Source organism: Macaca nemestrina, chromosome 15, assembly GCF_043159975.1.
Source record: "Macaca nemestrina isolate mMacNem1 chromosome 15, mMacNem.hap1, whole genome shotgun sequence".
Classification (NCBI taxonomy): domain Eukaryota; kingdom Metazoa; phylum Chordata; class Mammalia; order Primates; family Cercopithecidae; genus Macaca; species Macaca nemestrina.
The window spans coordinates 13,964,386-13,990,303 of NC_092139.1; the positions used below are offsets into that span (position 1 = coordinate 13,964,386).

Consider the following 25,918-nt stretch of genomic DNA (forward strand, 5'->3'; position numbering starts at 1 on the left):
GATTCCACTTATAAGAAATGTCCAGGCTTGACACATGGCAAAACCCTGTCTCTACTAAAACTACAAAAATTAGCCAGGCGTGGTGGCACGAGCCTGTAGTCCCAACTACTTGGGAGGCTGAGACAACAAGAATCGCTTGAACCCTGGAGGTGGAGGTTGCAGGTAGCCAAGATCGTGCCACTGCACTCCAGCCTGGGCAAGAGAGCAAGACTCCATCTAGAAAGAAAAGAAGGAAGGGAGGGAGGGATGAAATGTCCAGAGATAGGCAAATCCACAGAGACAGAAGTAGATTCGTGGTTGCCCCTCTGCATGGAGTGGCAGGGAGAGGAGAAGAGGGAATAACTGCTAATGGTGATGGGGTTTCTTTTTTGGGTCATAGAAATGTTCTGGAATTAGGTCATGGTGATGTCTGCACAACACAGTAAATATACTAAAAGCCAACAAACTATATACTTTAAAATCATACATTTATACATGAATTATACACCAACTGTTTTTTTCTTAGAGACCTGTCTCATTCTGTCATCCAGGCTAGAGTGCAGTGGTAGGACCATAGCTCACTGCAGCCTCCAACTCCTGGGCCCCAGGGATCCTCCCGCCTCAGCTTCATGAGTAGCTGGGACTACAGATGGGCACCACCATGCCTGGCTTCAATTTTTTTAAGAGTCCTCCCTCATCTTCCACCCACTCAGAAAACACCTAATGGGAGCCTCCCCAGCTGTACCCCATCTGGATCCTCCGCCTCCCCCTGATCTCACTGCCTGTTGCTTATCCCCACCCACAACACTAGCCACAGCCTCACCGCAGGGCCTTTGCACCTGCTGTTCCCTTTACTGGTGAAAGTTGTCTCTCACTTCCTTCTAGCTTTTGCTCAAATATTTCTTCCAGGTGAGGCTTTCCCTGACCCTGTAGCTCCCCTACTCCCCGTCCTCCTGCCCCAATTTACTTTTCTCTTTAGCATTTATCACCATCTAACATACTATCTATTTTTCTCAACTTGTTTCCTGTCATCTTCCCCACCAGAATGAAACCTCTGGGGGACACAGGTTTTTGTCTGTTTTACTCGTCTTTCAATTCCCAGAGCCTAGAACAAAGTCTGGCAAATAATAAGTACTTGTGTTTCAAAGGCAGCCCTCCAACTCCCTCCCATCCCACATGTGCTTTTGCAAAAGGACCTTGCAGCTCCTCCAGTGAAGAGGTGGGATCCAATCCTTCCCACCCCCGAATCTGGGCTGGCCTGTGACTTGCTTAGACCAATAGGATGTGATGGGAGCAAGACTCTGTGACTCCCAGGTCTAGGCCTCGAGAGACCTCAAAGCTTCTGATTCACCCTCCGGGAAGCCAGAAGCCACATAAGGAAGTTCAGGCAGTACCACAGGGCAACTAGATTCAATAATAACTTAACTGTACATTTTAAAATAAGTTAGAGGTCCTAGCCAGAGCAATCAGACAAGAGAAAGAAATAAAGGGCATCCAAACTGGTAAAGAGGAAGTCAAACTGTTACCATTTGCTGATGACATGATCGTATACCTAGAAAACCCTAAAGACTCCTCCAAAAAGCTGCTACAACTGGTGAATGAATTCAGCAAAGTTTCAGGATATAAAAACCAATGTACACAAATCAGTAGACTGCCATACACCAACTGCAACCAAACTGAGAATCAAATCAAGAACTCAACTTCTTTTGCAACAGCTGCAAAAATTAAATTTTTAGGAATTTAACCAAGGAGGTAAAAGACTTCTACAAAGAAAACTACAAAACACTGATGAAGGAAATCATTGACAACACAAACAAATGGAAACACATCCCATGCTCATGGATGGGTAGAATCAATATTGTGAAAATGACCATACTGCCAAAAGCAATCTACGAATTCAATGCAATTCCCATCAAAATACCACCATCATTCTTCATGAACTAGAAAAAAACAATCCTAAAATTCATATGGAACCAAAAAAGAGCCTGCACAGCCAAAGCAAAACTAAACAAAAAGAACAAATCTGGAGGCATCACATTACCTGATTTCAAAATATACTATAAAGGCTGGGCGCGGTGGTTCATGCCTGTAATCCCAGCACTTTGGGAGGCTGAGGCAGGTGGATCGCTTGAGGTCAGGAGTTCAAGACTAGCCTGGCCAACATGGTGAAACCACGTCTCTACTAAAATACAAAAATCAGCCAGCTGTGGTAGTGCACGCCTGTAATCCCAGCTACTGGGGAGGCTGAAGCAGGAGAATCGCTTGAACCCAGGAGGCGGATGTTGCAGTGAGCCGAGATCGTGCCATTGTACTCCAGCCTGGGCAACAAGAGTGAAACTCCATTTCAAACAATAAAAAAAAAATTGAAAAAATTTTTTAAAAATAGGCATATAGGCCAATGGAACAGAACAGAGACCCAGAAATAAACCCAAATACTTACAGCCAACTGATCTTTGACAAAGCAAACAAAAACATAAAGTGGAGAAAGGACACCCTTTTCAACAAATGGTGCTGGGATAACCGGCCAGCCACATGTAGGAGAATGAAACTGGATCCTCATCTCTCACCTTAAACAAAAAATCAACTCAAGATGGATCAAACACTTAAATCTAAGACCTGAAACCATAAAAATTCTAGAAGATAACATTGGAAAAACCCTTCTAGACATTGGCTTAGGCAAAGACTTCATGACCAAGACCCCAAAAGCAAATGCAATAAAAACAAAGATGAATAGATGGGACTTAATTAAACTAAAAGGCTTCTGCACAGCAAAAGAAATAATCAGCAGAGTAAACAGACAAACCACAGAGTGGGAGAGAATCTTCACAATCTATGCATCTGACAAGGGATTAACATCCAGAATACTAAGCAAGAAAAAACAATCCCATCAAAAAGTGGGCTGAGGACAATTCTCAAAACAAGATATACAAGTGGCCAGCAAACATATGAAAAAATGCTCAACATCACTAATGATCGAGGAAATGCAAATCAAAACCACAATGCGATACTACCTTACTCCTGCAAGACTGGCCATAATCAAAAAATCATAGATGTTGGCATGGATGCGGTGAAAAGGAACCCTTACACTGTTAGTGGGAATGTAAACACTTCTACGCTGTTAGCAGGGATGTAAACTAGTACAATCGCTATGGAAAACAGTATGGAGATTCCTTAAAGAACTAAAAGTAGATCTACCATTTGATCCAGCAATCCCACCCCTGGGTATCTTGAAGTCATTATATGAAAAGATACTTGCACATGCATGTTTATTGCACCACAATTAGCAATTGCAAAACAATGGAACCAGCCCAAATGCCTATTAGTCAACAAGTGGATAAAGAATATGTGGCATATATACATATAGATATCATGGAATACAACTCAATCATAAAAAGAAACGAAATAATGGCATTTGCAGCAGCCTGGATGGAAATGGAGACCATTATTCAAGTGAAGTAACTCAGAAATGGAAAAGCAAACATCATATGTTCTCACTCGTTAAGTGGGAGCTAAGCTGTGAGGATGCAAAGGCATACAAATGATACAACGGACTTTGGGGACTTAGGAGAAAGGGTGGGAGGTAGGTGAGGGATAAAAGACTGCACATTGGTTACCGTGTACTCTATTTCGGTGATGGTTGCTGCACCAAAATCTCAGAAACCACTAAAGAACGTATTCATGTAACCAAACACCACCTGTTCCCCAAAAACCTATTGAAATTAAAAAATAAAATAACTTAAAGTCCAGGCATAGTGGTCCATGCCTGTAATCCCAGCACTTTAGAAGGCTGAGGCAGGCAGATCACTTGAGATCAGGAGTTCAAGACCAGCCTGGGCAACATGGTGAAACCCAATCTCTACCAAAAAAAAAAAAAAAAATACAAAAATTAGCTGGGTGTGGTGACACATGCCTGTAGTCCCAGCTACCTGGGAGGCTGGGGTGGAAGGATCGCTTGAGGCCAGGAAGTGGAGGGTGCAGTGAGCAAAGATTCTGTCACTGCACTCCAGCCTAGGCGACAGAGTGAGGTCCTGTCTCAAAAAAAGAAAATAACATAACTTAAAGAGTATAACTGGGCTGGGTGCGGTGGCTCACGCCTGTAATCCCAGCACTTTTTGGGCAGGCAGATCACCTGAGGTCAGGAGTTCAAGACCAATCTGGCCAACATGGTGAAACCCCGTCTCTACTAAAAATACAAAAATTAGCCGCGTGTGGTGGTGTGTGCCTGTAATCCCAGCTATTTGGGAGGCTGAGGCACAAGAATCATTTGAACCCAAAAGGTGGAGGTTGCAGTGAGCCAAGATCATGTCACTGCGCTCCAGCCTGGGCAACAGAGTGAGACTCAGTCTCAAAATAAAAAAATAAAAGAGTATAATTGGACTGTTTGTAACTCAAAGGATAAATGCTTGAGGGGATGGATAGCCCATTCTCCATGATATGCTTATTTCACATTGCACGTCTGTATCAAAACCTCTCATGTACCCCCTGAATATATATACCTACTATATACCCCCAAAAATTAAAAATAAAAATAATAAAATTTAAGAAAAAAAGAAGTCCAGGCAACTCTTCTGCAAAAGCCAGTGAGTGAGGCCCTAGAGGTTGAGAGGCCACATGGAGGAGAACTGAGATGCCCCAGCCAATAGCCAGCACCAACTGCTAGACACATGGGCAAGGCCATGCTGGACTGCCAGGGTGGCCAATCCTCCAGCTGAACGCAGTCCATGCATGAACCCTATGAAATGGCAGTTGCTTGAAACTGCTAAGGTTTAGGGTAGTTTGCTACCCAGTGATTGGTAATCAGTACAGTGCTCATGAATATTCATTGTAGAAAAGAAAGGAAGATGAAAGGGAGAAAGAGAAAGGAGGGAAGGGGAGGATGTGTACTGCCTGGAAGAGGTGTGGCCTGAGAACAGCAGCCTGGGCGGCGCCTTAGTCCCAGCCTTGCATTTTATGCTATGTGGTCTCAACTGCACCTCTGACCATCCCTGTGCTTCTGACTCCCCATTTGAAAATTATGAGAAAAACAATCCACAGACTCTGTCTCATGACAGAAGCTAAGGAAGTCTACCAAGTCACTTCTCTGGGTCACTCCCAGTGAGACGCCACCTCCCTTTCAAAGGACCCTGCTAGGGTCTCCAAACTCAAATGACACCAAAGCCATGCAGGTAATAAATGCCAGAGAAGTGGGCTGTGCTGAAGACTGTTTTCTGCAAACTGTTTATTTTCAGTTTCCCACTTTTTTTTTTTTTTTTTTTTTTGAGACGGAGTCTCGCTCTGTCACCCAGGCTGGAGTGCAGTGGCGCAATCTCAACTCACTGCAACCGCTGCCTCCTGGGTTCAAGCGATTTTCCTACCTCAGAGCCTCCTAAGTAGCTGGGACTACAAGAGCACACCACCACGCCTGGCTAAGTTTTGTATTTTTAGAAGAGATGGGGTTTTGCCATGTTGGCCAGGCTGGTCTTGAACTACTGACCTCAGGTGGTCCGCCCACCTCGGCCTCCGAAAGTGCTGGGATTACAGGCATGAGCCACCGCTATGACCAGTTTCCCACTTTTGACAGAGACATTTTACTTCTAAGAAAAATAGCAGTGCAGGTGGGATTATAAAGAGCAGCTGATGTTCAGCCTCCAGGTCAGAGAGACAACAGGGAGGGGTGGAGACTGTAGCAAACAGAAGACCACAGGCCCTATTTAAATGGGGTGGCTGCTACTGGGCCCCAGCTTGTGTCAGGTAGGGATGTGCCAACCCTGCTTTGTTCAAGACAAATGGCAATCCAGATGTTTATGCAAATTCTCTCCATTTGAAAATGTTCAAAACTAGCCTGATAAGTTAAAAAACACTATGACGGCCAAATAAAACTGTCTGTGGGCTGAATGTGGCCTTCAAGCCTCTGGCCAATCTGTGCTTTTAAAACACAAACACACATGAAATACCAGAACAGGCAAATCTACAGAGATGGAAAGGATATTCGTGGTGGGGAGTTGGGGAATGACAGATAACAGTGCAGTGTTTCTTTTTGGGGTCATAAAAATGTTCTATAATTGGTTGTGGTTGATGGTTGTACAACTCTGTGAATATCCTAAAAGCCATTACATTATACACTTTAAACAGGTGAATTGTATGTATGCAAATCACATCTCAATAATGCTGCTTACACACACACACAGAAGAATCTTAGCATAGCAAGGTCCATTCAGCCCAGGCAGAAAAAGCATCCTCATCTCTATGCACAAGATGAAAGGGATGAAATGAACGTTGAAAGATCCTGGAAGCCAGGGAGCAAATGAAGTGATTCTCTGAGTAGCATTAGATTTGAACTGCAAACCAGGAAGGAGCTGGTGGGTTAAACAATGACCCACCGCCCAGAGAAGAAACTCAGGAACTCTTTCCTCTCAGGTCCCCAAAGCAAGACAGAGTTCCCATCCTGGTCCCGAAAGGACCCTTGATCTTGAGGTTTGAGTGTCCAGAAAGGGCTGACTACTCTGCTCTAAAGTCATGCAGACCCTGACTTCCAGGAAGGTTAATTTGGCAACAGTAACCAACATTTAAAATGCAGGTGCAGTCTATGGCCATACTGCCCTAACCACTCAATCTTGTCTAAAATGCATGTGCCCTTAGACACAGTAATACACCTCCTAGGTATTTATCCTACATATTTGCATAAATGCAAAATGATGTATGTGCAGAGATATTTATTGCAGGATGCTTTGTGACAGCAAAAAATTCCACATAACTTAAATGTCTGTCAACAGAGGAATGGTTACCTAAAGTGTCATTCAGACACAATGAAATTCTGTCTAACTGCTGAAAATAATCAGGTAACTCCTGTGCATTAATATAAAAAGATCTCGAAAAATGCGTGAAAAAAGCATGAGGCCGGGTGCAGTGGCACAGTGGCTCACACCTATAATCCCAGCACTTTGGGAGGCCCAGGTGGGCAGATCACTTGAGGTCAGGAGTTCGAGATCAGCCTGGCCAACATGGTGAAACCCCGCCTCTACTGAAAATACAAAAATTAGCCAGGTGTGGTGGCACACGCCTGTTATCCCAGCTACTCAGGAGGCTGAGGCATAAGAATCACTTGAACCTGGGAGCCGAGATCACGCCACTGCACTCCAGCCTGGGTGACAGAGTGAGACTCCATTTCAAAAAAAAAAAAAAAAAGCTTAATGCAGAGAGGGGAGGTGGCAGGAGGTAGGGACTTCCCTGTCCTACCTGCCCAGAAGGGGGACACAGGAAATGACCGGGCTCTGCAGGAGGAGCGCGGGGCTGAGGACCGGAGGAGGCAGGCAGGGCTCTCTCATCCCTCCATGGCCACAGGGTCTTTCGGATTTGTAACATGTACATACATTTTTAAATCTTTAAGACAAAAGTTTTTTAAAAAAACAAAACCAGCTAAGTGTGGTAGCTGACACCTGTAATTCCAGCACTTTGGGAGGCTGAGGTGGGAGGACTGCTTAAGCCTCCTGATACAGGGAGATCCTGTCTCTAAAAAAAATATATTTAAAAAGATTTAAAAAATAGAAAAAAAAAACTCCAATTTACTTTATTTTTTACTTATTTATTACTATTTTTTTCTGAGACAGAGTCTCACTCTGTTGCCCAGGCTAGAGTGCAGTGGTGTGATCTCAGCTCACTGCAACCTCCGCCTCCCAGGCTCAAATGATTCTCCTGCCTCAGCGTCCTGAGGAGCTGGGATTACAGGCACGTGCCACCACGCTTGGCTAAGTTTTGTATTTTTAGTAGAGACAGGGTTTCGCCATGTCGGCCAGGCTGGTCTTCAACTCTTGACCTGAGGTGATCCACCCGCCTCGGCCTCAAAAAGTGCTGGGATGACAGGCGCGAGCCACCGCACCCGGCTCCAATTTACTTTTAAAAAAAAAAACCACAAGCCATATTCCCCACCACAGCTGCAGCAAAGGAATAAATTCAGATCCTAAAACAGCTCAAGACAACTGGTGGCTCGTTGAGACCATGTCGTGGTTGCCCCCAGCATGCGCAGGTGCAGCGAGTGAACACCGGGCTTCCACGCCTATGTAAGGCAGAGCTGGTGAGTGAAAATCCCTGCTCTTCAGCCCAGTTGGAGGGCTGAAATTGCCCACTTCCAAGCATGGCATACAACTGTTACTCAGGCAAGTGTAACCCATGCAAGTGGGTCACCCAAATGCAAGCCCTCAAGGACCAAGACACCTCTCATGCCACCTTTCACAGTATCTGCACCCAGTACCTGCTCAATAAAGGTCTGTACAATTAGCAAATGATCGTAGCTAATGCTCCCAGACCACCTAAAATGGGCAGAACCCTGCTAGGAGACCACAGTATGGGATGAGAAGGCAGGCTGGACAAGGCAGGGAGCGAGGCACTGGACACAGCCCCCAGATCTGCACCAGCCCAGGGAGCTCCAGAGCCCACGTCCTCCCACCTCTCTGCCCTGTCTGACCAGGGCAGGGTGTTGGGGGTTCACACACCTGTAAGGGATGTGTCCTTAACCAAGAGGCACCAAGCACCGAGGACACAGCAGCAAGCAGGACAGCTGGGGTCCCTGCCCTCAGGGGTCTGACGCTGGAGGTGGGGCACTCGCAGACACTGGAGTGGATTCCACATCCATGGACACGAGCCTGCGACCCCAGCAGGGTCCAGGCCAGGACAGGTGGGCAGTCCCAACCAAGCTGGCCGTCAGAATCATCTGGGGTAGAGGTGGTGTTTAGAAGTCCAGATCCCCTGGCTGGGCGCAGTGACTCATGCCTGTAATCCCAGCACTTTGGGAGGCCAAGGTAGGCAGATCACCTGAGGGCAGGAGTTTAAGACCAGCCTAACCAATGTGGTAAAACCCCATCTCTACCAAAAATACAAAATTAGCCGGACATGGTGGCAGGTGCCTGTAATCCCAGCTATTTGGGAGGCTGAAGCAAGATAATCGCTTGAACCTGGGAGGCAGAGGTTGCAGTGAGCTGAGATTGCGCCATTGTACTCCAGCCTGGGCAACAAGAGCGAAACTCTTGTCTCAAAAAAAAAAAAAAAAAAAAAGTCCACATCCCTATGCCTGCATGCCTGCTAAATATTATAATCCACCCCTCTCTATAATCCATTTTCCACCAGCCCCCAGAGTGATTTTCCAACAGACCAATCAGACCAGGAAACTTCCAGGCTTAAAATCCTCCGGGAGAGATTTTATAATTCCAGTGACCAGGCTGCACCCACATCAATTAAATCAGAATACTCAAGGATGGGACAGGCAATCAGTATTTTTCTTTCTTTTTTCTTTGGAGTCTAGTCTCACTCTGTCCCCAAGGCTGAAGTACAGTGGCGTGATCACAGCTCACAAGCTGGGACTACAGGCGTGTGCCACCACGCCTGGCTAATTTATTATTTTATTTTGTAGAGATGTGGTCTCGATCTCCTGAGCTTAAGCAATCCTCTCACTTCAGCCTCCCAAAGTGCTGGGATTGGAGGCATGAGATACTGCATCTGACCCCAGCAAGTATTTTTGCATCCTCAAAGGATGCCAAAGTTTGTAAAGTTTGAGAACTATAATCTGTATTACTGCTGAACCACGCCCATACCCTACCCCACCCGAGAAACTGATTTAATTGAATCTCCTGTTTACAGATGCATGAAAATACATATTTTTTGCCTTCTGTTTTTATTTACAGAAGACGGCAGCACACACACATGCCCCTTGCACCTCTCACTCAGCACTCTGTGCTGAACGCTGCTGTGCACGGGCACAAGTAGCGCTGACTCCTGCCACAGCCGCTACTGCTCCACTCATCAGAAGCAATGCTATGGCACTGGCCCGCACTGATGGGCACTGGGCTGTTTCCAATCTTTGGGAACGTGTTTTGTTTTGTTTTGTTTTTGAGACAGAGTCTTGCTCTGTCACCCAGGCTGGAGTGCAGTGGCACGATCTTGGCTCACTGCAACCTCCACATTCTGGGTTCGAGCAATTCTCATGCCCCCGCCTCCCGAGTAGCTGGGACTATAGGTGCACACCCCCACACCTGGCTAATTTTTGTATTTTTTGTAGAGACTGGGTTTTGCCATGTTGGCCAGGCTGGTTTCAAACTCCTGGCCTCAAGTGATTGTCCACCTTAGCCTCCCAAAGTGCTGGGATTACAGGCGGTGTGAGCCACCACGGCCAGTCAATGTGTTTTGTTTTGTTTGTTGAGATGGAGAGTCGCTCTGTCGCCCAGGCTGGAGTGCAGTGGCACAATCTCGGCTCACTGCAAATTCTGCTTCCCGGGATCAAATGATTCTCCTGCCTCAACCTCCCAAATAGCTAGGATTACAGGTGCCCACCACCACACCTGGGTAATATATATATATATTTTTTTAGTAGAGATAAGGATTCACCATGTTCGCCAGGCTGATCTCAAACTCCTAACCTTAACTGATCCACCCGCCTCGGCTTCCCAAAGTGCTGGGATTACAGGCGTGTGCCAACATGCCTGGCCTAACGTGTTTGTTTTAAGGCTTCTGTGTGACGCTGAGGGTCGGCCAGATGGGAAACCTTCATCCAAGGCTCTAGGCAGACCCTCACCCAAAGCAAGACCACGTCCTTTGATGAGAGGCTGCCAGAGCCCTGAGGAAGGCTCCTTCCGCTTCTAGGCAAGTTTTGTGGGTAGAAAGTCAGGCACGGCCGGGCGCGGTGGCTCAAGCCTGTAATCCCAGCACTTTGGGAGGCCGAGACGGGCGGATCACAAGGTCAGGAGATCGAGACCATCCTGGCTAACACGGCGAAACCCCGTCTCTACTAAAAACACAAAAAATTAGCCGGGCGAGGTGGCGGCGCCTGTGGTCCCAGCTACTCGGGAGGCTGAGGCAGGAGAATGGCGGGAACCCGGGAGGCGGAGCTTGCAGTGAGCTGAGATCTGGCCACTGCACTCCAGCCTGGGTGACAGAGCGAGACTCCGTCTCAAAAAAAAAAAAAAAAAAAAAAAAAAAGTCAGGCACATCTGAGAAAAGCTGCCTCTCCCAGCACATGCCTTGGCCCTGGCTCCTCATGCCCCAGAAGGTTCTGATGAAGGGAGGTGGCCAGCCGGTCCTTGTCCACCTGGATGGTGCAGCACCCATCTCTGGTCTCCCTGCTGCCGCTGCGGTCCCCCAATACATTCTAGCACCACAGCCACATGGCCATGAATCTTTTCATTTATTATGTTTGAGACAGGGTCTTGCTCTGTCACCCAGGCTAGAGTGTAGCCTCAAACTTCTGCACTCAAGTGATCCTCTTACCTCAGCCTCCCAAAGTGCTGGGACTACAGACATGAGCTATCATGCCTAGCACAAGTTGACAAATCAGAACCTGTCCTTTATGCATTACCCTGGAACAGAATTCAGACTCCTCCCCTGGGGACCTAGGCCCTGGTGTGGCCCTACCTCCCCCAACGCCCCTGTGGTCACTGAGGTCCCTCCCCTCAGGTACCTCCCGGTCCCTCATCTTTCCCCTGTGGCCGGGCATCTGCTGTCACATCTTTGCCCTCCAGTCCTTCCCATCCTCTTTCCCCTCAGTCCCTATAACCCCTCAGGTGTCTACTGCATGGCATTTATCATCATTTAGTCACTCTGTTTGTCACTAGTCTGCTTATCTTCCTCCCCACCTGCAACACCAGGTACCATGTCTATCTTGCTGGTCTCGCCCAGTGCCTACAGCAGAATGGCACAATGCAGGTTTGTCATACAATTTAAGGAACTGGCCAGGTGTGGTGGCTCATGCCTGTAATCCAGCACTTTGGGAGGCTGAGGTGGGCAGATTGCTTGAGCCCAGGAATTCAAGACCAGCCTGAGCAACATAGCAAGACCCCATCTCAAAACAAAATTTAAGGAATAAATAGTGGAATTACATCTTTGAGACAGTGGACCATACCCTGGAGTCCCCCTAACAGATTTTTTTTTTTTTTTTGACAGAGTCTCGCTTTTGTTGCCCAGGTTGGAGTGCAGGGGCACAATCTCAGCTCACTGCAACCTCCACTTCTCGGGTTCAAGCAATTCTGCCTCAGTCACCCAAGTAGCTGGGATTATAGACACCTGCCACCATGTACAACTAGTTTTGTATTTTTAGTAGAGACGGAGTTTCACCATGTTGGCCAGCCTGGTCTCAAACTCCTGACCTCAAGTGATCCACCCATCTTGGCCTCCCAAAGTGCTAGAATTATAGGCGTGACCCACCACGCCCAGCCCCCCACCATGGACTTCTAATCCAGCATCCCAAACTTGAATGCCCAAAGGGGACCAGCAGGTCACACAAGGATAAGACATGTTGGCAAGTTTCCCATGGGTGCATCATGTTTGCAGGTTGGAAGTAATATTCTTAGCTTATGCAAAGAAAACTCTTCTCCTACATTTTTTTTGAAACTGAAGGCCATCTTTGGCTAATTTACATTTTTCTACTTTTGTCCAGGTACAGAGTTTGGAGAAATATTTCTCTTTTCTCTCATTCTGACTATAGAAAAATCAAAAGTTCGCCAGGTGCGGAGGCTCACGCCTGTAATCCTAACACTTTGGGAGGCTGAGGCAGGTGGATCACCTGACGTCAGAGGTTACAGACCAGCCTGGCCAACATGGTATAACTCCGTCTCTACTAAAAATACAAAAATTAGCTGGGCGTGGTGATGCATACCTGTAATCCCAGCTACTCGGGAGGCTGAGGCAGGAGAATCGTTTGAACCCAGGAGGCAGAGGTTGCAGTGAGCTGAGATTGCGCCACCGCACTCCAGCCTGGGTGACAAGAGCAAGACTCTAATTCAAGAAAAAGGGGAAGTTCAAACCAGAAAGAGGGGTGGCAGGGAACTGGTTGAAGAGAAAACCTGAGGCCCAGGAAATAGTAACTCACCTGCCAACCCAGCTCAAGGCACCCCCCTCAGCAGCTTCTCCATCTGGGGAAGGCAGTGTGAAGTCCAAGGAGAGCTTGTGTGCCCTCACTTGCCCCATCTCCTGCTGCTCTGCCTCCCACAGCTGCTCTTTTCTCCACCCCCAAAAACCCCCTGCTTCATCCCATCCCGGGGCTTTTGTAAGAACTGTTCTTTCTGCCTGGGATATTTTTCTCCTCAGCCAGCCAACTCCTATTTAGGCTCAGGGCTCATCCTAAGACAATGCTGCCTCAGGGAAGACCTCCATGACTGCACCCAGACAATAACTTTCTGTTCACCCTCCTGAGTCTCTGCACACACAGGTGCCCTATCACACATCCACCCATGTCGTGTGCTTTGTAGCATTCGTTACAATTTAGAGGTCTTGCTACGGTTTCATTTTGTTTTCTCTTTTGAGATGGGTCTCCCTCTGTTGCCCAGGCTGGAGTGCAGTGATGCGATCTCAGCTCACTGCAACTTCCATCTCCCAGGACCCAGGTGATCTTCCCACCTCGGCCTCTCTAGTAGCTGGGACCACGGGCACATACCACCACGCCCAGCTAATTTTTGTAGAGATGGGATTCTGCCATGTTGCCCAGGCTGGTCTCGAACTCCTGGCACAAAGGATCCGCCCACCTCAGCCTCCCAAAGTGCTAGGATTACAGGCGTGAGCCACTGTGTCTGGCCTTGTTATGTGTTTACTGTCTGGCAGTGCCACGGGGGAAGGGCTTTGTGTGTCTAACTGCCTGTGGCGTCCCCAGCTCCAGGAAAGACTTGGCACATACCGAGGCTGAAGGTGCTGAATGAAGCAGGCCCCACTTCACTGGGAGGCCCAGGCCCCCTAAGGCTGGGGTTGGCTGGACTGAGATTTCTACTGCTCCACGGAAGAGGCAAAAGTGCCCCTGGGAGACAGGCTGGTGGGAGGAGGCTGCTGTCCAGGCCTGTTCGCAAACCAGGTTTCCCTTTTCCTGCTCATCTGCCCACCTGGAAACTGTTCCAGCCTGAGTATCTGCTAATGAATTAAGCTTTAAAAGTGGAGGCTGCACGTGACTGTGCTCTGGCGCAGTTTCTGTTTCTTTTGGTAAATCAAGTTCAACAAGAGCTTTAAGTGGGTTATTGCTGCATGGAGCTACAGGGAGTTGAGGCTCTTTACTACACGTCCCTTACACATGAGCATAATCAAACCCGTGACTCAGTTAAAGAGAGCCCTGAGTGAGAAAATGAAATTAATACATGCAGTTTCTCTTAAAGATTATTCCTAATAGAGACAAAATGAAGCTGGGGCTTAGCCACTGGGCAAAATGACATGAAGCTGCTGAGAGTAAGGGAGAGAAGGAACAAGAAATGCACTCAGGATGCTAAAGGCAGTGAAAAGTCGCAGACAACCTAAATGTCTGTGCCAGAGTCCCTGGGACACTAGACCAAAGTATGCTTGGGGAGCGTGCAGCCTCCCCCAGGATGCTGCCTGGCAAAACGCAGCAGCCCTGAACCATTTATGAATGATTCATAAATTACGGTCCATCCACACAACGTCATTTATGCTGTGCGAGCCTCTGTTTGCTGAGCTATAAAATCAACATAACACCATCCCAGTCACTGGGTCACTGCCATGACACAATGACATAAGCCATGAACAGAGTTTGGCAAACTGGTGCCACACAGGATGTGCTCAGGAATGGGAGCAATTACCGTTTCATCGTGGGACACTAGGAAGCCAGAGGGTGACAGAGACCTAGGCTCTCCAACATGGCAGCCACATGTCTCATGGGACTACTGAACACTTCAAATGTGGTCAGTCCAAGCTGAGATGGACTGAAAGTTCAGTATCAAAAGCCTGATTTTGAAAACTCAGGACAAAGAACAGAATGTAAAATTTCATTAACTTTTTACTGTTGATCACATGTTGAAATATTTTGGAGAGAGAGAGAGAGAGAGAGAGAGAGAGAGAGAGAGAGATATATATATATATATATATATTTTTTTTTTTTTTTTTTTTTTTTGAGACAGAGTCTCGCTGTGTCACCCAGGCTGGAGTGCAGTGGCGTGATCTCGGCTCACTGCAAGCTCCGCCTCCCGGGTTCATGCCATTCTTCTGCCTCAGCCTCCCAAGTAGCTGGAACTACAGGCGCCCGCCACCACACCCGGCTAATTTTTTGTTTTCTTAGTAGAGACGGGGTTTCACCATGTTAGCCAGGATGGTCTCGATCTCCTGACCTCATGATCTGCCCGCCTCGGCCTCCCAAAGTGCTGGGATTTCAGGCGTGAGCCACCGCACCCAGCCTGGATATATTTTTATTTTTTTATTAACTAGAGACGGGGCCTCACTATGTTGCCCAGGCTGGTCTCAAACTCCTTGGGCTCAAGGGATCTTCCAGTCTTGGCCTCCCAAAGTGCTAGGACTACAAGCGTGAGCCACTGCACCTGGCCCAGATATACTGTTATTTTAAATATATTAAAATTACTTTCACCTGTTTCTTTTCTTTTTACTCTTTTGGTTTTTGTTGTTGTTTTGTTTTGTTTTCTTTGAGATGGAGTTACCCTCTTGTCGCCCAGGCTCGAGTGTAATGGCACAATCTCGGCCCACTGCAACCTCCGCCTCCCAGGTTCAAGTGATTCTCATGACTCAGCCTCCCAAGTAGCTGGGATTACAGGCATGTGCCACCACACCCAGCTAATTTTATATTTTTAGTAGAGACGGGGTTTCTCCATGTTGGTCAGGCTGGTCTCAAATTCCCGACCTCAGGTGATCCACCCGCCTTGGCCTCCCAAGGTGCTGGGATTACAGGTGTGAGCCACCATGCCTGGCCTTTTTTTTTTTTTTTTGAAACAGTCTCACTCTATCGCCCAGGCTGCAGTGCAGTGGCATGATCTCAGCTCACTGCAACCTCCGCCTCCCAGGTTCAAGCAGTTCTCGTGCCTCAGCCTCCCGAGTAGCTGGGATTACAGGTATATGCCACCACATCTGGCTAATTTTTGTATTTTTAGTAGAGACTGGGTTCCACCGTGTTGGCCAGGCTGGTGTCAAACTCCTGGCCTCAAGTGATCTGCCTGCGCTGGCCTCCGAAAATGCTGGAATTACAGACGTGAGCCATGGTACCTGGCTACCTGTTTCTTTTTCATGTAGCTCCTGGGACACTAAAACTTGCATAGGTGGCCAGGCACAGTTGCTCACACCTGTAATCCCAGCACTTTGGGAGGCTGAGGCGGGCAAATCACCTGAGGTCAGGAGTTCGAGACCAGCCTGACCAACATGGAGAAACCCTGTCTCTACTAAAAATACAAAAATTAGCTGGGCATGGTAGTGCACGCCTCTAATCCCAGCTTCTCATGAGGCTGAGGCAGGAGAATCACTTGAACCCGGGAGGCAGAGGTTGCGGTGAGCCTAGATCATACCATTGTACTCCAGCCTGGGCAACAAGAGCGAAACTCTGTCTCAAAAAAAAAAATTGCATAGGTGGCTCACATTTGTAGCTCCAATTATATTTCTGTTGGACAGTGTTTATGGATACATGCTCATGTTATTTTTAATTTTTAATTTTTTTTTTTTTTTAATCTTTTAACATTTTTGTAGAGACAGGGGTTTTCCTGCGTTGCCCAGACTGGTCTTGAATTCCTGGTTTCAAGTGATCCTCCCACTTCAGCTTCCCAAGTCGCTGGAATTACAGGCATAAGCCACTGTGCCCTGCCTCCATGCTATTTTTAAAATTGAGATATAATTCACAAACCACAAAATTCACCCTTTTAAACGTGTACAATTCAGCAGTTTTCAGTATATTCACAAATTTGTGCAACCATCACAACTACCATCCAGAACATGTTCATCACACCAAAACGAAGCTCCATACCTTCCCATTAGTAGTCCCCACCCATTTGCCCATGCTATTTTGAGTAAAGAAAAGCAAGTTGCAGGACAGTATTACAGCAGCACGTGAGGTTTCATTTAAAACGAATATAGATGGGCCAGGCATGGTGGCACACTCTTGTAATCCCAGCACTTTGGGAGGCTGAGGCCAGAGGATCTCTTGGACCCAGGAGTTCAAGACCTGGGCAACATAGTGAGATCTTGTCTCCATAAAATAACTTTGTTTTAAAAGTTAACCTGACATGGTGGTACACACCTGTGGTCCTGGCTATGCGGGAGGCTGAGGTGGGAGGATCACTTGAGCCCAGGAGATTGAGGCTGCATTGAGCTACGATTGTGTCACTGCATTCCAGCCTGAGTGACAAAATGAAACCCTGTCTCAAAAAAACAAAACAAAACAAAAAAACCTAAAAAACGAAAAACTTCTGTTCAAAAAATATTTTAAAAATATATGGAGATGGCCGGGCACGGTGGCTCACACCTGTCATTCCAGCACTTTGGGAGGCTGAGGCAGGTGGATCACAAGGTCAAGAGATAGAGACCATCCTGGCCAACGTGGTGAAACTCTGTCTCTACTAAAAATACAAAAAGTAGATGGGTGTGGTGGCATGCGCCTGTAGTCCCAGCTATTCCGTAGGCTGAGGCAGGAGAATTGCTTGAACTCAGGAGGCGGAGGTTGCAGTGAGCTGAGATCGTGTCACTGCACTCCAGCCTATATATGGAGAAAAATAAAAAGAGAAAAGAAAAAACATATATATACATATATATATGTAAAATACCGAGTTCACTAGGAGTTAAAAATATCTTTAATATATATGGAAAGAATATATATAGAAAAAATATTATATATATATGGAAAGATATTTTTATGTTTTGTTTTGTTTTGAGAGGGAGTTTTGCTCTTGTTGCCCAGGCTGGAGTGCAATGGCTGATCTCAGCTCACTGCAACTTCCACCTCCCAGGCTCAAGCGATTCTCCTGCCTCAGCCTCCCAAGTAGCTGGGATTACACGCCCGGCTAATTTTTGTATTTTTAGGAGAGCCAGGGTTTCGCCATGTTGGTCAGGCTGGTCTCGAACTCCAGACCTCAGGTGATCCACCTGCCTCGGCCTCCCAATAGTGCTGGGATTACAGGCGTGAGCCACCACGCCTGGTGAAATAGATTTTTTTTTTTTTTTAACATGTCTCACTCTGTCGCCCAGGCTGGAGTGCAGTGGCATGATCAAGCCTCACTGCAGCCTCAGTCTTCCTCGTCCCCCATCCCCATCCCAAGCAATCCTCCTTCCTCAGCCTCCCAGAATGCTGGGACCACTGGCGCAAGCCAATGCTCCGCCTAGACAGATACAGATATATAGATATCTACATTTGTAAAGGCATTTTAAATGTCCGGAATGATTTATACCAAACTGTTAATGCTGGTTTTCTAAGAAAACTAGAATTGGGATGGGAGAGAAAAGAGAAAGGGGTGCATAGCCTTTATTTTAAATACTCCTGTACTGCTTTTGTGGTTTAAAAAGAGAATGGGTTGAATTTCTGGCAGTAAATAACTCCTAGTGAACTCGGGTAAATAACTTTTTCACAGCACCGTCGACAGATGCCTCCAGCCGGAAGGTAGAGGGTCTCGTTTTAGATCTGCTTTTCACTTGGTGCTTTTAAAATAGAAAGCGCAGACAGAGGCGTGGTGTTTTCGCTCCGAGCTGCAGCAGCGCAGCGCGGCCTCAGGACTCCCCGCACAGCCGCAGCCTGCGGCGCCGCTCGGCTGGGGCACCGCGCTCGGAGGTAGCCGGGGCAGGGGCGGTCCCGGGGTCTGCCTCTCCCAGGGCCGGCCTGGCAAAGGGCGGCGCCTCGGGACCCGGCGGATGCTGGGGTACCTGGGTGGGGAGGGAAAGCGAGCCTGGGCCTCCGGGGCCCGGTGTCGCCCGGAGCAGGGAGCAGAGGCGACCCGCTGCGCATCTCTGGGTGGCGCCCCGCAGCCACAGTTCAGGAAGGGGGGAATCCCCGGGCTCCCCATTCCGGGAGCTAGAGGATGCTCCGGGGAAGCCGAGGATCCGGAGCCCGGACCCCCAACCGCGAGAACCCTCTCCTCCAACTCCACAGCCCCGTCCCCTACCTCGGCCCCAGGCTCGGGGGTCAGGAAGAGCGCGAGCTCCCGCGCTCCGCTGCGCACGGGCTCCGGCCGATCGGCGTTCACGAGCAGCATCAGGAGGGCGGCGGAGTCGGGTTGGCGGAGGCTGCCTGGGAGCCCGTGGTTGCGCCCGGGCCTCGGAGCCCCGCCCCCGGTCCGCTGCATGCTCCGCGGCCCGCCTGGCGGAGGCGGGGCAGGTGCGCTCCCGGCGGTCGCGGCTCTCAGCTCCAGGAGCGCCGGGCCGAGCGGGCAGCGCCACCCAGTGGCGAGCGGCGCGCGCTGCGCCCGCCCCCGCAGCACCTGGGCACCAGTGCTTTGCAAACTCGCTTGCAGATGGCAGTCACCTGGAGCTCTTTTAGAATTTCCCAAGCCCGGACCACACCGTATCTGGGTTGGGACCTGGGTATCAGGATCTTTTGATGTTTGGTAGGTGGTTCCAATCAGATTGTTGACCGAAAGCTAAATTTGAGAGCTATTGGGGCAAGCCACCCCTCCTCTTCGGAATCCCGGTAGAGTACGGGCTCCCGGCCCCCGCGGTACAATAGAATCCCCGGGGAGCTTTTAAAAGGCCGGAAGCCAGGCCTCGCACCAGGCCGATTAAATCGGAATCCTTCGGAGTGGGGCTTAGGCATCGGTAGTTTCTAAAGCTCCCCGGGTGATTCTAACGGGCGTCCGGGTTAGAGAGGCGCTATCTTAGAGGAAGCCCAAAGCCTCCCGCTCCCCTCTCGTTCCCATCCTGCTAAAGCATCTAGTTTGCATCGGGCGGAGGGTCCTGGAGTTGAGGGAAGGCCGAGTGTGACGGTCCTCGTCTTCCTCTTCGGTGCAGCTTTTAAATAAGCTTCACCAGGAAACTATTGAGCGCACTAAATTTGACAGCCGCCCCCCACTCCCTCCACGCTCTCGGAGGCTGGCCTAGATAGACCCTTTACAGCCCTGGGGCTGAAGAGAGCGAGGTGCGCCCCATCCCCCACCCCAGCAGTGCTAACGAGGAAAGTACTAAAAGGCAAATAGGTACAAGAAAGGTCTGAAGTTTAAATTTTTCGTTTGATGACTTTGATTTTTATTTTTTATTATTATTATTATTATTATTATTATTTTGGAGACGGACTCGCTCTGTCGCCCAGGCTGGAGTGCGCGATTTCGGCTCACTGCAACCTCCACCTCCTGGGTTCAAGCAATTCTCCCCCTCCCTCAGCCTTCCGAGTAGCTGGGATTACAGGCCCATGTCACTATGTCTGGCTAATTTTTGTATTTTTTAGTAGAGACGGGGTTTCGCCATATTGGCCAGGCTGGTCTCGAACTCCTGACCTCAGGTGAGCCACCTGCCTCGGCCTCCCAAAGTGCTGGGATTACAGACGTGAGCCACCACCCCCGGACTGCTGACTTTTCTTTAAATGTTAAATCGCCTTAAAAAAAAAAAAAAAAAAAATTAAAATTGCAGGGTGTGGTGGTGCGCAACTGTAGTCCTAGCTAGTGGGGAGGCAGATGCAGGAGGATTGTTTGAGGCCAGGAGTTCTTGGATACAGCGAGCTCCGATCGCACCACTGCGCTCCAGCCTGCGTGACACAGTGAAAGCCTGTCTTTTGTTTTTTTCAAAAAAAAGAGGGGGCTGGTATCAAGGGTGCAAATAAATACATAGGACGTCCCACACTTTCCTCTCCATTAAGTCTGAATTTATATTGTAGTTGGCCACCCTAGGTAGGGGCCTAAACAACACATATTTGATCTGCCTTTTGTGTAGTACATCACAATTCCCACTTCCAAATCTGCCCACTGCTAATTTCTCCCTATCCAAATATCCAGGCCTTCAGGCCAGTCATTTTCTGGAAAATTCTTGGCAAAGACTTGGGCCCCAAGTGCTTAAGGGTTTTATAGGAACTCACTGAGCCCACACTTGGCCATTTGTCATTGTCATGATTTCCCTGATGCTCTGAGCCCTCCTCGCCATCCCCTGGGAGCCGGTCTTAGACCCTCTTCGCTCTTGCCTGCTGGCTGGGCATCTCCCACAAAGAGTCCAGGACTGGCCTCAGATCACCAAATTGACCTGAGCACAGCAAACTTCTCCTGGTGGATAAATCTCAGAAACATAAAGCTAAGGAAGGAAAGCCGTGTTGCAGAAGGCTCTGTAGGGCACTGTGCCATTAGCACAGTTTTTAAAACATGCAGAACCACACTATAGATTGTTTATGGACACCGACAGATGGAGCAAAAGTACAAAGCTGTGCATGGGAACGGTGCACCCCATGTTCCAAAAGTGGTTACTTTAGGGCCTGGGAGAAGACACTGGGGAGGGGTATGGGAGGGATTTCTTTTTCTTTTCTTCTTCTTCTTCTTTTTTTTTTTTTTTTTTTTTTTTTTTGCGACAGAGACTCACTCTGCCGCCCAGGCTGGAGTGCAGTGGCAATCTTGGCTCACTGCAATCTCCATCTCCCGGGTTCAAGCAATTCTCCTGCCTCAGCCTCCCAAGTAGCTGGGATTACAGGAACAAGCAACACCAAGCCCGGCCAATTTTTGTATTTTTAGTAGAGATGGGGTTTCAACATGTTGGCCCAGCCAGTCTCAAACTCCTGGTTTCAAGTGACCCACCAGTCTCGGCCTCCCAAAGAGCTGGGATTGCAGGAGTGAGGCACCACGCCCAGTCCAAGAGGGATTTATTTATTTATTTATTTATTTTGAGACAGAGTCTCGCTCTGTTGCCCAGGCTGATGTGCAGTGGCACAATCTCAGCTCACTGGAACAGCTGCCTCCTGGGCTCAAGTGATCCTCCTGCCTCAGCCTCCTAAGTAGCTGGGATTACAAGCACATGCCACTACGCCTGACTATTTTTTTTTTTTCTTTTGAGACAGAGTCTCTGTAGCCCAGGCTGGAGTGCAGTGGCACGATCTCGGCTCACGGCAACCTCCTCCTCCCGGGTTCAAGTGATTCTCCTGCCTCAGCCTCCTGAGTAGGTGGAATTGCAGGCACCCACCACCACGCCCGGCTACTTTTTGTATTTTTAGTAGAAACGGGGTTTCATCATCTTGGCCAGGCTTGTCTCGAAGTCTCGACCTCAGGGGATCTGCCTGCCTTGGCCTCCCAAAGTGCTGGGATTACAGGCGTGAGCCACCGCACCTGGCTACACCTGACTAATTTTTTGTATTTTTAGGAGAGATGGATTTTTGCCATGTTGGCAAGGCTGGTCTTGAACTCCTGACCTCAGGTGTTCAGCTGAGAGGGACAGCTGAACGTTTGGAACGTTTTATTTCTTCAGCTGCTGTTTGTAACAATATCAAAACTGTGTAAATGTCTAAAATGACTCATTTAAAAAAAAAAAAAGCCAGCCTGGCATGGTGGCTCACGCCTATGATCCCAGCACTTTGGGAGTAGGAGGCCAAGGCGGGCAGATCTTGAGGCCAGGAGTTTGAGACCAGTCTGGCCAACATGGCGAAACTCCTGCATCTACAAAAAACACAAAACTTATCTAGGAGTGGTGGCACACGCCTGTGGTCCCAGCTACTTGGGAGGCTGAGATGAGAGGACCACCTGAGCCCAGAGGTCAAGGCTGCAGTGAGCCGAGATCACTCCACTGCACTGTAGCCTGGGTGACAGAGCCAGGCCCTGTCTCAAAAAATAAAATAAAAAAGAAAAAGAAAATTACCTTTATCAAAAAAAAGCCTGGGATATTAACTAAAAGTGCTAATTGCTCAAATCCTCTTCCCTGGGGAGAGAGGAGGTCTGGGGAAGGGGTCTCTGCGTCCTTTGCAAGTGTCCCAGTGATTCATACCCTGGGCCAGGTTGGCTGGTTGAGAGTCATTTTGTTTCTAACCTTTTTTTCTGAATGTGTGATTGTAGCTTAGAAATACTTTGCTAAGGGAGAGGGGAGGGATAGCATTAGGAGATATACCTAATGTAAATGACGAGTTAATGGGTGCAGCACACCAACATGGCACATGTATACATATGTAACAAACCTGCATGTTGTACACATGTACCCTAGAACTTAAAGTATAAAAAAAAAAAGAAATACTTTGCTAAAAATATGGATGCCCACAAGCCCCCCCACCAGACGTTCTGAATCAGGATCTTTGGTGAGAGGGGGCACTGGGCCTCTGCATTTAAGAAGCTCTGCATTGATTCTAATGCACACTAATGTCTGGGAATAGCCCTATCCAGGGGCTCAGCCGCGCTGTCAGCCTTAGTCAGGGACCCCCGTGGGAGGTCAAGTAAATGATTTTACACAAAGAGGACTGGGTTTTTAAACATCTCCCTAGCCTCTCAGGGTGCTGGGCTCCTGCCCGGGGTCCTGCCCTCGCTGCTCCCTGCCCTAGGTCCGCAGCCCTTGGGGAGGCCCCGGACAGCCGTGAGCCTGAGGCCTGGAATGCAGCCCGCCCAGGCCGCACCCTGCCCAAACCAGTTTGAACCAGCTGCAGGGATGGAGCCGTGGCGCGTCCCCACGAGCTCCCTCTGGTGCCCAAGCCGGGCTCAGAGTGCTGCTCCCGCCTCCTGCTCGGGAGGCCTCCTCGGGTGCAGACAGTGGCTCCAACCCAGCCTAAGGGGGTGGGGGTGCCAGTGGTTGCCAGGCCCGAAGGCCCCTGGGAGCTGTAGTCCCCCGCTGGGTCCCATGTCTCACACCCTTCTGCCCCAACCCCATCTGCTTCACCTCTAGCTGCAAAATGACTGCCTGTCTGTGTCTTTTCAAAGTCAGTTCTCCCAGCACAGGCCTCAGGCACACAAAGTTCTAGACCAGACAGTTCCCAAACGTGGCTTCACATTGAAAACTCCTGGGAAACGTCCAGAAAATACTGATGCCCAGACCCCACCCCCAGAGGCTGTGACTTTATTGGTCTGGGATGTAGCCTCGGCTTTGATGGTTTTAAAAGATGCCCCTAGGTGATTCCGATCTACACTGTTTCCGCTGGCATAGCTTTGTCTGGGACCCTGATCTCTGAAACCATATTCGTTGCTAATGTGTCCTGAGCCCTTACTATGTGCCTGGCACTGTTCTAAGCTCTTTACATAGATGCGCTCACTGGATCTTCACCACACCATGTGAGGCCAGTAGGTCCTGCAATGATCCCCTCAGTCAAAAGAACACATGACAGGCGGTGGCTCACGCCTGTAATCCCAACACTATGGGAGGCTGAGGTGGGGAGAATTGCTTGGGACCAGGTTTCGAGACCAGCCTGGGCACCTCTCTCTGGAAAAAATAAATAAAATGTGAAGTCGCTCTCCTACTTAGTGTGTTTCCCCACTAGTGAAATAATTTCAAGCACAACCCATCTTCATAGAAGCATAGTGAAAAACCAGGTATTGGCTGGGCATGGTGGCTCATGCCTGTAATCCCAGCACTTTGGGAGGCTGAGGTGGGTGGATTGCTTGAGGTCAAGAATTCGAGACCAGCCTGGCCAACATGGTGAAACCCCATCTCCAGTGAAAATACAAAAATTAGCTGAGCTTGGTGGTACTTGCTCCTGTAATCCCAGCTACTCGGGAGGCTGAGGCAGGAGAATTGCTTGAACCCAGAGGCAGAGGTTGTGGTGAGGCGAGATCGTGCCACTGCTCTCCAGTCTGGTCAAGAGAGTAAGATGCTGTCTCAAACAAACAAACACCCAACACCACCAACAATAAAAACCCAGATATTAAAAAACATTTTGGGGCCAGGCGCGGTGGCTCACACCTGTAATCCCAGCACTTTGGGAGGCTGAGGTGGGCGGATCGCCTGAGGTCAGGAGTTCGAGACCAGCCTGGCCAACAGGGTGAAACCCTGTCTCTACTAAAAATCAAAATGCAAAAATTAGCCGGACATGGTGGCAGGCGCCTGTAATCCCAGCTACTCAGGAGTCTGAGGCAGGAGAATCGCTTGAACCAGGGAGGTGGAGGTTGCAGTGAGCCAAGATCGCGCCATTGCACTCCAGCCTGGGGGACAAGAGCGAGACTTCGTCTCAAAAATAAATACATGAATAAATAAACATTTTTGGCCACCCAAAGCAGGTGGGTCGCTTGAGCTCAAGAGTTCGAGACCAGCCTGGGCAACATGGTGAAACCCCACCTCTGCAAAAATTACAAAAATTAGCCAGGTATGGTGTCATGCACCTGTAGTTCCAGCTACATCAGGAGGCTGAGGCAGGAGGATCACTTGAGCCTGGGACATTGAGGCTGCAGAGAGCTGTGATCACACCACTGCACTCCATCCTGGGTGAAAGAGCGAGACCACCATCTCAAAAGAACAAACAAAGACCATTTTTATGTCATAATTTTGAAATGTTCACTACAGTGACAGGACACAGCAATCACAGCTTCCTATTCTCTCCCTGATAAGGAAAGCGTCTACGTCTCTGCAGTCATTTGAGCAGTTTCTCTCTACTCCTTTCCCTTTCACAACAGAGCCACATAAAGGGTCTTGCAGCTTTAGAGGCAAAAGGCCACAGGGCAAGTTTCCAGATGCTCCCTGAGTGTCGCGTTTAGCCTTACGGCAGAGCTTCCCCGGCCTTGAGAAGCGAGAGGAGAGTGACTTAGTTGGAGGGCGAAGGAATGTTCTCCCTTCCAGGTACTGAAATTGTGTCCCTACTTGTTTTCTCTGCCTCTATCTAAACAGTAAGTGGCGGAAACTACTGGCCCGATGCAGGGACATTAGAGGTCCCCCGAGGTATGAGTTTCAGTGCTGTCCATGGATTCTCATTCACTGCTCTCAGCTACCTCTGGGTGTTACAGGTGTTACTCCTCATCCAAGACCGCTGGGGCCAGATGTGTTTCAGAATCCGAACTCTTTGGAGTGTAGAAGGCTAATACAAAGTACATACAAGTCCCAGGGGAGCTGGGGCAGCATCCTCTTATCTAATCATATTTCTCAGAAAAATATGTGGATATTCACCTTAATTGAGCTAAATAAAAGCCTTAAATAACCCCCCATCTCTTCACCTCAGTGAATTTCTGCCAAACTGATGGGAAAGAGAGCTAATGGTTTTGGCGTTTCCTGGATTTCAAAATTATAAAAAAAGAATTGACTTGTTTTCCAATCCCACAGCTGAAGAAAATGAGGCCTTCACACATAACCATGAAGTGGAGCGGTTGAGCTTTGCACCTATTATATCACATAGAGATAGATCAGAATCTTCTAGAAAATTGCTAAA

At 48.7% G+C, this 25,918-nt stretch overlaps 1 protein-coding gene across 2 annotated transcripts in view; it reads right to left on the reverse strand.

Moving 5' to 3' along the window:
- Positions 1-19,074, reverse strand: part of LOC105470679 (breast carcinoma amplified sequence 4) — an 85,443-nt gene extending 66,369 nt beyond the window's left edge. For both annotated transcript variants that reach the window (XM_011722866.2, XM_071079140.1), the window contains exon 1: positions 18,795-19,074. In XM_011722866.2, the coding sequence (XP_011721168.1) occupies positions 18,795-18,974 (180 nt within the window). In that variant the 5' untranslated portion in view covers positions 18,975-19,074. The remainder of the gene's footprint in view (positions 1-18,794) is intronic.
- Positions 19,075-25,918: the final 6,844 nt, after the last annotated feature.